Raw genomic sequence first — 12,263 nt, 5'->3', positions numbered from 1 at the left:
CGAACTTCACCCCTTTTCCCACTTGCCATCAACCTGCATACGGCTTTAAAGTACCCTAAATTCGTTAGGATCTCGGCCGGGACTCCGCAGATGATATTCACCATCTCCGTAGTCAAAATCTCTTCCTCAGACGGTCCAGCCTAAAGATGGATCCCACCACCAGTGTCATGGGGGCAGAAAGAAGTGCGCCCAAAAAAAGAAGACACAGAGCTCCCAGGAAGAAGCGGAACAGAAGACCTTCCTTTGCTCCAGCTGGTGATAACTCTCATTTCCAGTCGCCGCTCAGTCGAGTCGACACGCAACCAAATGAAGAGCATGAAGATACAAAGGATGCCTCTCTGACCGAGACTCGTCCACGCCCGTTCTACAACCTTGGAAGGTCTGGCGGGGGAAATCTCAGTGAGACCAGCCTTGAGAGTGAAGCCTTACTGGATCACCGGTAAGCCAACCTCCTAACAACCTGCTCCTTTCAGTGACCGTCTTTTTTCAAGCTGGTAATGCTAATATTTACTCATAGAAATCAACCCATGATGCGTCCGCGCCGGGAGAGCAGACTAGCCCAGAGCTTTCGTCCCGACCAACTGCCCGTAGAATCCCCTACCAGCTCACGTACAAAAATACGCAGACACGAAACCCTGCCAGAGGACGACTTCGCCATCACGGACGACCGTTCGCCGTTGTTAAATTCATCAGCACAGAATGGCGGTGCTCTCCGGGGTTATGGATCTGACTTAAGATCACCCTATTCTATGCCAGCAGGTATGGGCAGCCCAACATCAAGGCGGTCACCACAAAACAGCTATACGCCTGATGCCTTCTTAGCTTCGAGGCAGGGATACGATGTCAACAACCCACCTTCTATGCCCGGAAGCCCCAAAATCATGCCTAATAATATGGGCTATGACGAAACAGTAATAACAGGACCTGAGTTCGTTCGCCAACAGTCACCAGAAGCGCTGAGCTGCCACAGTCTACCCATGGATGCAGTAGTCAATGTGGATACAGACTCGAGAAGGCCAGGATTACAATCCAGACATGGATCAATGTCGCGCTCTCCGGCGGATCTACAGCGCCGCCGAACACTTACTCTTCCAGTGGAAGAAGATGTATGCTTCCCTGCTAGTGGCCTTTCAGATCTCGGCGAAGAAGATCTCCAGTCACATATTCCAACCGGTGGAGATACCCGTGAGCGTAGACGGCGGTCACGGAGAGTATGGCCCGACCTTTCAGTGTTGGATGAATGGAGCCAGCATGAGAAGGAGGCTCGCAGTGGTGGAACCCGTTCCAAGAGAATTGATGAACCAGTGCTCATCGGGGGGAGACTAAGAACTCGAAATCTGGCGTGGAAACAAGATGAAGAAGAGGAAGCACCGTATCGTTTCACCTATTTTAATGAAGATTTTCAAAGCACCTTGCACAGCCAGACACTATCCGAACTTGAACAACCTGGCCAAACTTTCCGAGACCTTTTCATTCCAGAACCTCCACTACTAGAGGACGATTCTTCGGATGAAGAAGATGATTCCCCCCCTCATAGCGGTACAACAAGCCGTGATAAACACCCATCTATATCTACAAATGCCAACCACAACACAAACAATCTTCCAGACCTCCTATCAGACAACCCGAATAGCACATCCCCACAGCCTACCAATGGAAATAGCCGAATTCCTAGCCCTAAGAAAGAGCCGCGATATGGACCCCGGCCTACCTTCTGGCTTGATGTTCTCAGTCCCACTGACAGTGAAATGAGAATCATTGCTAAAGCATTTGGGATACACGCCTTGACCGCCGAAGATATCATGATGCAAGAAGCACGAGAAAAGGTTGAACTGTTCCGCAATTACTACTTCATCAATTACCGGACCTTCGAGCAAGATGTCAACAGTCCTGATTTTCTTGAACCCGTGAATATGTACGTGGTGGTTTTCCGAGAGGGTCTTCTCAGCTTCCACTTCTCTCGAACTCCTCATCCAGCAAACGTCCGCCGAAGAATCCGTCAACTCAAAGATTACTTAATCCTGAGCGCAGATTGGATATCATATGCTATCATTGACGATATCACTGACGTTTTCGGCCCTCTCATCCATGCTATTGAGGAAGAAGTCGACGAGATTGATGACAAGATCCTACGCCTACATTCCGACGACAAGGAAATGGGTTCTGATCAAAACAACGAAAAGACTGCTGCTTTAGAGGAAAGTGGCTCTGGAACCAATATGCTTCGCCAGGTCGGTGCATGCCGTAAGAAAGTGATGGGGCTTTACAGGCTTCTAGGCAACAAGGCAGATGTTATCAAAGGGTTTGCAAAACGCTGCAATGAGTACTGGGAAGTTGCCCCGAAGTCTGAAATTGGACTCTACCTGGGTGACATCCAGGATCACATCCTGACTATGACGAGCAATTTAACTCATTACGAAACGTATGTCGGCCCATTCCCTTCGTAGCCTAAGGTCGTTGTACTGACTTTGAATTCTAGACTGCTTTCCCGTGTGCATTCAAATTATCTTGCTCAGATAAACATCCGAATGAACGAACGACAAGAACAAACAGCCGATGTCTTGGGCAAGCTCACAGTACTCGGCACCATTGTCCTTCCAATGAACATAATCTGCGGCATGTGGGGGATGAACGTCAAGGTTCCTGGACAAGACGTTGAAAGCCTCAACTGGTTTTGGTCAAGTATGTTTCCAGAGCATCTGATTTTAGTCCACCAATCACCCATAGGTGCTGGCTGCTAACGCTTCATTATAGTAACTGCCGGGCTGGTGCTTTTCGCAATTGTCTGCTTCTATGTCGCTAAGCGCGTTTACCGCATCGTGTAAACAGCATAGTTGTATATATACCGCTGGGAAAGGGATCCACCCCCCTCTTCCTATCTGGATACCATTTTGTCGCATTCCCTTTTTGCATGGTGTAAATGGTAAGCGCACGAGTACGGTTTGGATTTTTTTTTTTGAAGCATGGTGGCATGAAGTGTTGGATTGGAATCCGACTGATTAATATTTTTGACATTCTATGGGATTTCTATACGGTTCTGAAGAATGAAGAACCATTTACTTTACAGTTCGACCGTTGGTTTACGAAAAAGTTGAGTTAGAAAAATGCCGGCAGCATTTTATATTTCTTTATACGTCACCCCTAGAACCAATATTGGATATTTTCTTCCTACCGATGAGGACCAAATGGGTATGTATATATTAAACAATGTGAATTTCGGGACTCTATGGATATATCTCCGTGCTTCCATTCCATTCGACTTGTAGTTATATCATATTTTCCGTTCACATTCTGCTTGAATCTGTTGTAGTTATATTTGTATTCATGGTAAACTTGTTCCACTTAATAACATAGGAAAAGATGAAGCAGGTGAGGACATGATAAGAGGCGCTGTTAGATGGAGATCGTCAACTGCACCTTCTTGCTATGCCTCGTTTGCTTCGGCTCTTAAAGGAGTGTGCTGTCGAGATGGCGGCAAAAGCCGATGCAGAGGCCCAAAGTTAGTACAAAAGAGATTGAAAAAGAAACCCCCCGGCTTGCGCCCATAATTCCCCAATTCCCCAGTCTATTTTGTTGTCATTGGTGTTGTTGTCATGATGTTTCCCCCAGCAATGTCAAAGAAACACGGATTTTTCCCTTTTTACGGGAGCATATACATAGAAACAAACGCAACGACAAAAAATATTAAAGAGTAAAAAAAAAAGAAAGAAAAAGAAAAATCAAAAGCCATTAAAACAGCTATGCATAGTAACAGCAAGCAACAGGGGTATAAAAGTGTTTTGTTATAAAAATCGCTTAGAAAAAACAAGAGAAGCAATAAACTCAAGGCTTGTGGAGAATCATCATACAATAATGCGCGCAAGATGGCTCTCTTTTGCAAAATGAAGAGATAGAAAATTCGTTAAAATATAATCAAAAGTTCAAAGGTAGTCGTACAGACGATCTACAGCTGGGAGATCTTATTACCCGTTCAAGGCAAGAGGGTCGGCATGACTAAAGAGGTCGAGGTTTCTGTGACCGCCTTAGCTGTAACGGTCTTTGTAGGAGCGGTCGGAGTAAGGGTCGATGTCGATGTTGGCTTTGCATTGCCTTTGTCAGGTAGAACGGCAACTTTTGCACTGACGGGCGCGCTCTGGATTATCGAACTTAGCGGAAGCTCATATCTTACAACGCCCCGAACAATTAACTCAAAGGGGTGTTGCTGGATTTTCTCCCAGCGCAAAGAACCACCTTCCTCAGTCCTATTTCCCGGTTTCGGGACACGGATTTGAGCGGTTGAGTTGGAAGCAAGGTGTTTCCAAGGCGAAGGAGTAAACGTAAGCGGGGAATCAAGGTGGAAAACCCGACCAAGTAACATAGTTTGTGGATTGGGGGCAGAAGGATCATGGATGGGGTCAGTGCCTTTGTCAACATTTCCTTCAGCTCTTTGTCGTTGCTCAGCCTCAACATCGAACCCTCTCGCAGCGAGAGAAAGGATAGCTCGCGACTTGCTATCGCCTGTACGAGGCAGAAGCCTCGTTTCCCCCAAATCCATTTCCTCCACTTCCAGGAATTTGCTCTTCGCAAAAATGTTCACATCTAGGTGGTTGACGGTCAGAGTAAAAAGGTTTGGATTGACCGCTTGAACGTCAAGGTCCATCATGAGCAAGGCTTCCGAGGCAAGGACATTCTGAATTCCTCGAATTTGTACATTGGTCAACGTCTTGGTCACGCCGACAACAAATACGGCAGTTCCGGCCCCAAGGATAATGACAAGGACAAGTAGGAGTGTGCAGAGTGTAGCTCGGGCGAACCATCCGCGGCGTCGTTCTTCCATGTACTCTAGTTGTCGGAGGCTTGAACTGCCAGGTCGCCGACCGTGGCGGGAGCGAATGTTACGTCCGTTAGGCCCATTCACCAAAGGCGTACGTTCATCATCAGCACCCTCTGCGTCAAAGTCGTAGCCATAGTCACCATCTTGTTTAGCGGAAAGTCGATGAGGTGCGCTGTTGCCATTTACTGACAAATATCGAAAGCCCTTGGACGTCGGCACCTGCTGCGAGGAGAAGAAACGTGCATGGTCGAATAACGATGTATTTGCTCCATTGCGAGCATGTCTGCCAGTATGATGTCTGGTAGTATGAATATTATGGCCGTTAATTCGTGAGCTGCCACGTCCGGAAGACATAGTATCGTCGCCGTCAAAAGTGTTGTAGGTATTGTTAGTAAACTTCATGCTTCGCTTGCCAGAAATTCCATGAAAACCGGGAGTGTCACGAAGGGCAGATCGAGTGCGGCCACCGTACTGGTCAAGTTGACTGACGGCTGAAGCGGTCGAAGGGGTCCGAGAATGATACCTATGCTGGCGGGCTGGATGAGGGTCACGAGGATTAGATTCATAGACAAACGTCTCGGCAGAGTCGGAAGAGTCCGCATCATCCACTGCACTAGCGACCTTGGCTTCGAAGATATCCGCCTTCGAGGACACTGAGCAAAGGTTATCAGTACGTTGTCTAACAATGAACAGCATATATAGGAAAAGCCGACTTACTCCCTCCGGGTGGCACCGTGGTTTTCCTAGATGCCTTCTTCTTTTCTTTCTTGGGCCGGATAGTCTCATCACTTCTGCGTTCTCTCAATGTGCCAGTTCCTCCACGTTCAGTCGCTGGCCCGCCTAGGGGTACCTGGGGAACAGAGCTAACTGTCTCGGTCTCTACAGTCATGTTTGTCATGGATATTTCTCCCGGCTTTCCGCGAGCAGAGCTGAGCGAGGTAAATGACCGCTTTGGGAGTACATCACCCGCATTCGGCCGTGCTGTGACAGAAGGATTTCTTCTATGAGGATCTGAGGGACGTCTAGCCATTCTCTTCTTCCCGCTCGAGTCCGAGCCACTTTCACCACCGGGTTTAGACGAGGTATCATCTTTTCCGCGCTCTTTTTCATCAAGTTTAGAATCTAGAGTGGTATGAGTATCGGTTGGTGTAGGAGTTCCAGCCTCTTCGACGGTTTCAAGCATAGAACCTGCCACGCTCCCGGTACGGGACAGGTTACGGCTGATGCTCCGCATTTGGTTATCTTCAGAGTCTTCAGTCTGTTTTTCCGATTGCTGTTGTTGCTGTTGTTGAGATGACTGCTGCTGTTGCTGACATCTGCTATCTTTCTCCTGGTTTGGCAGTCGAGCTGACTCAGGAACGCTGTCCGGCAGGCTGAAGGATGATAGATTAGACTGTGGCTGAGGTGACTTCAGCCCTGGAGAGCGTTGGGATGGTGAATCGATTGGTTTGTTTGTGAAGGACGGAGAGATCGGGGAGAGACGTCCTAACGTGTCGACTGGCGGAGGTAGCAAGGGTTTGTTCACGTCGGCAAGCTGCTTATGGCCGTTCTGTGACTGTGATTGTGTTTGTGAAGAAGAGACAGCGGCGGCTCCGCTTGGAGAGCGAGGTATACTAAGATCCCTGCTGCCTTTCCGTGATCTGGATATGGATCGAGATGTGGACGCCGATGAGTGGGCGGCTGGTTGAGCAATGGCTGAGCGCGGTATGCGCGGTATGGGAGACGTCTCTCGCGAGGAATTAACAGAATTGGGAGAGGAGGACATATGCAGAGGTCTGCCATGGTGAAGGTGGAAAGGTTTTGGACGCAATGATGGGTCTATGGATGCGGGAGCAGTTGAGGGGTGCAGGATGGTTGGAGGTAATAGGGAGGTCGCCCTAAATTGGCTCTGCTGCTCGCGTGCACTCCCGGCGCCATTCCCGTTGGTGCTGGTGCGGCCTTCGGGGCCAGCGGAAGTATGAGCATCTTGTCTGACAGTGTCATCATGTGATGGCACAGCTGGCGTTGGCCTAGATGGGGAAGAAAGGCGGCTAGTAGAAGATGACATGACGGGGATTTAGGGAGAGGGGATATGGAGAGTAAAGGGTATCGTTCTTGTCGAATCCGACACGAGGGCGTTACCACGAAGATGATCGGCCAGCGAGGGATGGGCGGACAGGGTGAATTATCAAAATGAGGCGTTCATAGGTCAGCAAATCCCCATTATGTTGAGATTGGCCAGCTATCAAGGGACGGACTCGGATGGAATTGAAAAAAAAGGGAGCTTGAAAACCAATATGGGCGCAAACAAAAAATGGATTTGTCAGTGCCAGAGCGATTAGAAATGGAGCATAGGCGAGGTGTGCTGGATCGGTTATACAGGGGTGACGATCATGATCCAGCTCTGGAAGCGGCAGCCTTTCCCTCCCCGAACAATATCGAATGCGTTAAGTGGTTTGATGCCAGGCTTGCTTGGGCAGTTCCGCAGGACAGGCTTGACAACAAGGGCGGACCGATCCAGGCTCCCTCCCGCTCTGCCGTCCAACGATCAAGCTGCACGAATTGAGCAGCAAGGGGTCGAGTGAAAGGAAGAGCAAAACAAATAAAACAAATAAAACAGATATATCTGTTTCGACTGCGGCGAGGAAGAGAAAAAAAAACAACAGGTAGGGCCCAATAAGGACGGCCCACGTCAACGCGCGAGGCGAGGGAATCTGGGGGCCCGGCGAGGGCCAGTAGGAGGCAGACGGCGAGACAGCGATCGCAACAGGTCTAGGGAGCCAGCAAAGTGAAGCTGGACATGGAAGAAGCCCAGTCTGTCAGTCTGCTGGCCTGTCGAAACGGGGAGGTCGTCTGTTTTGGCGGTTGTGAAGAGGTCGATGCCGGAAGCTTGTTTATTGGGCTACTGCGAGTTATGAAGCGGATGCAGGTGTCGTAGCTTGGGCAGCAAGCCGCGGGGAAGACGAGCAGCCAGTTGCACGCAGCCAGCGAGGCAGGACAGGCGAGCAAGGCGAGAAAGGCGACGGCGTCGAGCGGGCTGAGCGTGTTGTCCGTTTGCATATAAAAAGAAGAATCGAGGTTGAAGTTGAAGTTGCGAAGTTGAGAAAGTCGAAGTTGAAGAAGTTCGAGGCCCCGTTTTGCGGTGACCGTACGATACATAACAAACCTGCTGACTAAGACGGCTGCTTCACTCCCGAGTGTCTTTTTCCATGCTGGGCAGCCGGTTCGGGACGCAGAGTCTACGGGCCGAGAATAGCTCCGGTAATCACATTACGAGATGGGTACTAAGCGGTGAGCAGAAAGTGCGTCACTTGTATTTTTGATATTTTTTGTGTTATTAGCACAGGGGGATATATAAAAAAGGGGGGAAAGACGGTGAGATGACGACAGTAGCGAGGGCGATGGAGACGCGGAGGAGCAGAGCAGAGGCTGGGGAGTCGAATAGAGTCAGAGAGGAACGGTAGAGACATGTTTCATGTTCGGGGGATATGATGTAACGAGCGAAGAAAGCAGGAAAAGACGCCCTTGACCATGCAAGGACGGGACGAGCACGACGAAGAATGCCAGCGAAGCAGACGGAGAACGAAGAGGATCCTCCTCCTGCCTGTCGACCCTTGAACCCTGCCTGGCCTGCCTTGCCTTGCCTTGCCTTGCTGCTGAAGTTGGGTCTAGCCCATCGAAGCCAAGGAAGGTCGGAGAAGTTAGTTAACTAGCTGGTTAGTAAGTTAATGCCTGCTCTGTTGGCTTAGCAGAGATGATGAGATGGCGATAGACCAGCAAGAGACAAGAGGATTATCTCGCATCAACACGGTCTGCTTTGCTATCAAAGCCCCAATCTCCTTCTCACGGCTGTCACCACCAGAAAGAGTTGGCGATGCCCGCCCAAGAGGCGCTGTTACCGTTATATCACCCATGGAACAGAGTCTCCAGCCGTACGCTGGCTCACTGGCGAGGACGGGCTAGATGGGGAGACAACACATGCTGAGCAAAGTCAGACACCTCCGGCACATGGTTCTGGGAATTCGGCTTGAGGATCTTGTCGTCGGCGAAGTGCCGTCGTTCGGCAATGCCGCAAGGATTCCTAAGGAGAAGCAAAGCATATTCGAGTCCAGGTTGTCAACTAGTTCAACTCGAGATACAGCATGGGATTCAGATCATGCTGGTACTGTCTCTGATGGTGCAAAAAAAAAAAAAAAAAAAACGGACCGCCGCCACCGCTGTGAACAAGAGTCTCGCTCTTTTCTTTCTCGGCTGACAGGACTTGCTGCCTGCGATGCGCTCCCGTCTGGACCTCGTCGATCCATAGTAATCATCCTCGATTTCAGCTCTTCGGACAGGATGAGGATGTATGCTTGATCTCCAGTATTCTTCTGAAAGTATTGGACTCATCGCCTATATGTGGCTCTCTCAACCATAATGCCGGCCCAGTTGATGCCGATATGGGTATCAAACAGTGTAAACGGGGCGATACCATGGTCCTCGAGTATATCAGACACTCATACTCCATACATTTCTCACCGGGCTGGTTAACTAACCAGTGACTGCAAAAATTTGCTCTATGATACAGGTATTCTCCTTGAAGTCGGCCAGCATCTTGTTGAGACTTGAAGGTCCAAACCCAGTTACCAGTAGAGGCACATTAGCACCAGCATAAATAACTAATATTGCATCCGTATCTTGGAAGAAGCACACCGGTATGGGAGAGTAGCATGCAAGGAGTGATGCCTCTTTGGAACAAAAGTGCCATCATCCTGAAGGACTTTGGCCTTTTTCAATTCCAGGTAAAGTTCCTCCAGAAGGCCGAAATCAGCCTGGGACAACTGGTCTCGCTCAACCAAATGTCCAGGAACCATCTGGGTACAGGATGCTAGGTACTGTACTGAATCGAGCGTCAGGGGCTCCTTTGAGGCCGCATCCCGTTGCCACCCCCCGCTGTATCTCCTTTCTTGTTGAGCACCATGAACGTGGCACATGGAGTCCATTTACCCGATCAACACAGCTCTTATGGACGGCCTTGCAAATGGCAGTGATGCCCTTTAGAGTGACGGTCTTCCCCATTTTCCGAGGTGTCGTTGCCCGGCCCTGGTATCAATTTCGGGCAGTCTACCTCATATTCGAATCAAGCAATGTCTGTCTTTCGTACACATCAAGCGTTTGGATTTTGGAAAACTGCCCGCTCTGAGCATCAGTTCGGGGCTACCTGTGGCCAGGGATATCCAGAGCCACTTGATTAAAATCACAAATTAGTTGGTTAGGCAGCAATAGATGTCGTATGATACATATATCCGAAAAAGGGTTGAATCCAGAGGGTTTCTCAGAACGATGAAACTGATGGGATGTCCTTAGACAAACAGAACCGACTATCTGATGGCAGGCTACCAAGTTCAACGAAACATAATATAAGTTTAGACTATCCAAACTCGTCACCAGTTCTCCATATTTTTACTCCATCACACTGTGTGTTGGTGCCTGATTTCGACTAAGCCTGCTAATCGATGTTGATTAGGAGGAGGCATGAATTATCAAAGATGAGACTCCGCTGGGCCGAATCCTGTCACGAACTGAGAGTTAATACACACATCGGGAGGTATTTGTTTTAGAATATCCCCCTGGATGGCTCAAAGATAAGCGCCAGGGCTGCGGTTCTTTTTGCAGAAGGCTGAAAAAGCAGGTACTTTCTTTCCCCAAATTGAAATAAATCTTAAGCCATCTGTTCGGGGAATAGGTATTATCCAAGAGTTCAACGATAATGGCCCTTAACAAGGCTTGGTTAGGCACCACTAACCCAAGTCCATAGGGCTAACGTTTGATCCGGCGGCAAGGAGGCCGTATGTCCATGTACATCATAATAGACCGCGAACCTGGCCACAGGCACGGTATACTACCAGATTTTTGACGCGAACACCAGCCATGCAGATATCGCCTTGTCTCCTTTTTTTTCTCTCCCTCTTCTTTGTATCCTCAGGAATGAGCAAGTCCAGAGGCACATCCACCAGAAAGAGGATTGATACATAAGCAAACGTTAACTATCCACAGTGCCGCCTTCGCCTCGGATGTTTTCTCTGCGCGACGCCTGCTTTTGCCATCGGCGTCTGCCGATGTTTCGAGATGTGTCCGCGGACTGGGAACTCCGCGGCTCAAATAAAGTTGCTCCGTACAGCCGTCTTCTGGAGATGGGCATGTTGAAGAGTGGATTTGGATTTGAATTATTAATCTCTAGATGTCGTAGTGGCGAGCGAGTCGTAGCTGTGCCTGTCGCTGTGAGCTGTAGTTGTCGAGCGTTGACGTTGGACGTTGATATTGGCAAGAAGAGCAAAAGGGCGGTTTCTGGTTCTGCCGCGGCCCGCCGCCTCCCTTTTAGGCAAACCAGACTTCACCTCGTAAACCTCAACGCCAGCATCAACATCAAACCGCAACCTCGACATCGCCAGGCTCATCAGCCTCGCCAGCCCCGACTTCAGGTTCTCCGGATCGTCGCCACGTAGCTGCAGACAGAACGGCCATTATTGGGCCGAGGGAGGTCGACCAGGCGCCATGCATCGGTCTCTGGCGTCAAGCAGCCCGCTGACACGCCTGGGGCAACGCCCGGCAGGGCTGACGAGGAGCACAGAACGCCGACTTATCCATGAAGGCTGCTGATTTATTCATAGTAAAATGAGCTATCGAGGGATTAAAGAATCGTCTTCCGTCATCTCCGTGGACCCTAAGCAGCGCTGATTCGGCCCTAATGTCGCCTCATACCCCAGCTGAGCAAGCAACACGTTGAGTGTGTTTGCTCTTTTCCTGGATCTACCAGCATTCTCTCATCAGAAAACTTGGAATGATGTCATGCTAAGAATGCTCGTATTACGGTGTATGGTTATGTATGGGCTTCGTGTGCACGACGCATATTATATATGCATTACCCAGTCGAAAGCCTGTATTCCGCTGTATCCCGTTGTACCCGGTTGTCAAGGATACAACCCTGCGATCAGCCAAGTCGCACTTGGGCATTAACAGCCCCGCCCCAAGTCAACTCCCTTTCATCCTTTCTCCAGAGAGTTCAGTTCTTCCTCGTCTGCTCTCGTCTCACTGCTGCTATTCCCCTCTTTCAAAGCACTATTGATCAGGGTTTCCAGCCGAGGGATACCGCGTACTCTTCCCTGACTTCAGAGTACAAAATTCCCGGTTATCAACCAATATCCGCCCAATCCGGGCTCCATTTCTCCCAGAATGAGTCTCCGAGGAAGAGAGTACCACTACTACTACGAAGACGAAGAAGACGAAGAACTTGATACAATCTCACGGGCGTCTGAACCCCGATCTTCAAACGGTAGAAGTTACTATATTAAACGCTACGTCATTGCGCCCGACTCCCGTTCCCACCGAGACGATTCTGGAAGCGAGATCTTGCCCCGCCGCCTTAGTACGATGGACCGTCGCCAGGAGTATGAATATGTTGACATCGACCGCGAATGTAGGTCTTTTTTTA

At 49.6% G+C, this 12,263-nt stretch overlaps 3 protein-coding genes across 3 annotated transcripts; 1 reads left to right on the top strand and 2 right to left on the bottom strand.

Moving 5' to 3' along the window:
• Nucleotides 1-146: 146 nt before the first annotated feature.
• On the top strand, nt 147-2,741 carry TRV_00779 (uncharacterized protein; the record flags this gene model as incomplete). The annotated part of the gene is made up of 3 exons (XM_003024995.1): nt 147-439; nt 626-2,422; nt 2,480-2,741. The coding sequence occupies 3 exons, from the start codon at nt 147-149 to the stop codon at nt 2,739-2,741; spliced, it is 2,352 nt and encodes a 783-aa protein (XP_003025041.1).
• Nucleotides 2,742-3,970: 1,229 nt separating this feature from the next.
• Nucleotides 3,971-6,860, bottom strand: TRV_00778 (phospholipid metabolism enzyme regulator, putative; the record flags this gene model as incomplete). The annotated part of the gene is made up of 2 exons (XM_003024994.1): nt 3,971-5,466; nt 5,531-6,860. The coding sequence occupies 2 exons, from the start codon at nt 6,858-6,860 to the stop codon at nt 3,971-3,973; spliced, it is 2,826 nt and encodes a 941-aa protein (XP_003025040.1).
• Nucleotides 6,861-8,129: 1,269 nt separating this feature from the next.
• Nucleotides 8,130-8,501, bottom strand: TRV_00777 (uncharacterized protein; the record flags this gene model as incomplete). The annotated part of the gene is made up of 1 exon (XM_003024993.1): nt 8,130-8,501. A coding segment is annotated over one exon (372 nt), but the record flags the coding sequence as incomplete, so codon positions are not given.
• Between the last annotated feature and the right edge of the window lie 3,762 nt (nt 8,502-12,263).

Source organism: Trichophyton verrucosum (assembly GCF_000151505.1).
Source record: "Trichophyton verrucosum HKI 0517 chromosome Unknown contig00081_1.f1.exp, whole genome shotgun sequence".
NCBI classification, from domain to species: domain Eukaryota; kingdom Fungi; phylum Ascomycota; class Eurotiomycetes; order Onygenales; family Arthrodermataceae; genus Trichophyton; species Trichophyton verrucosum.
Note: the sequence above shows the minus strand (reverse complement) of the source record. Positions and strands in the feature narration are given on the sequence as shown.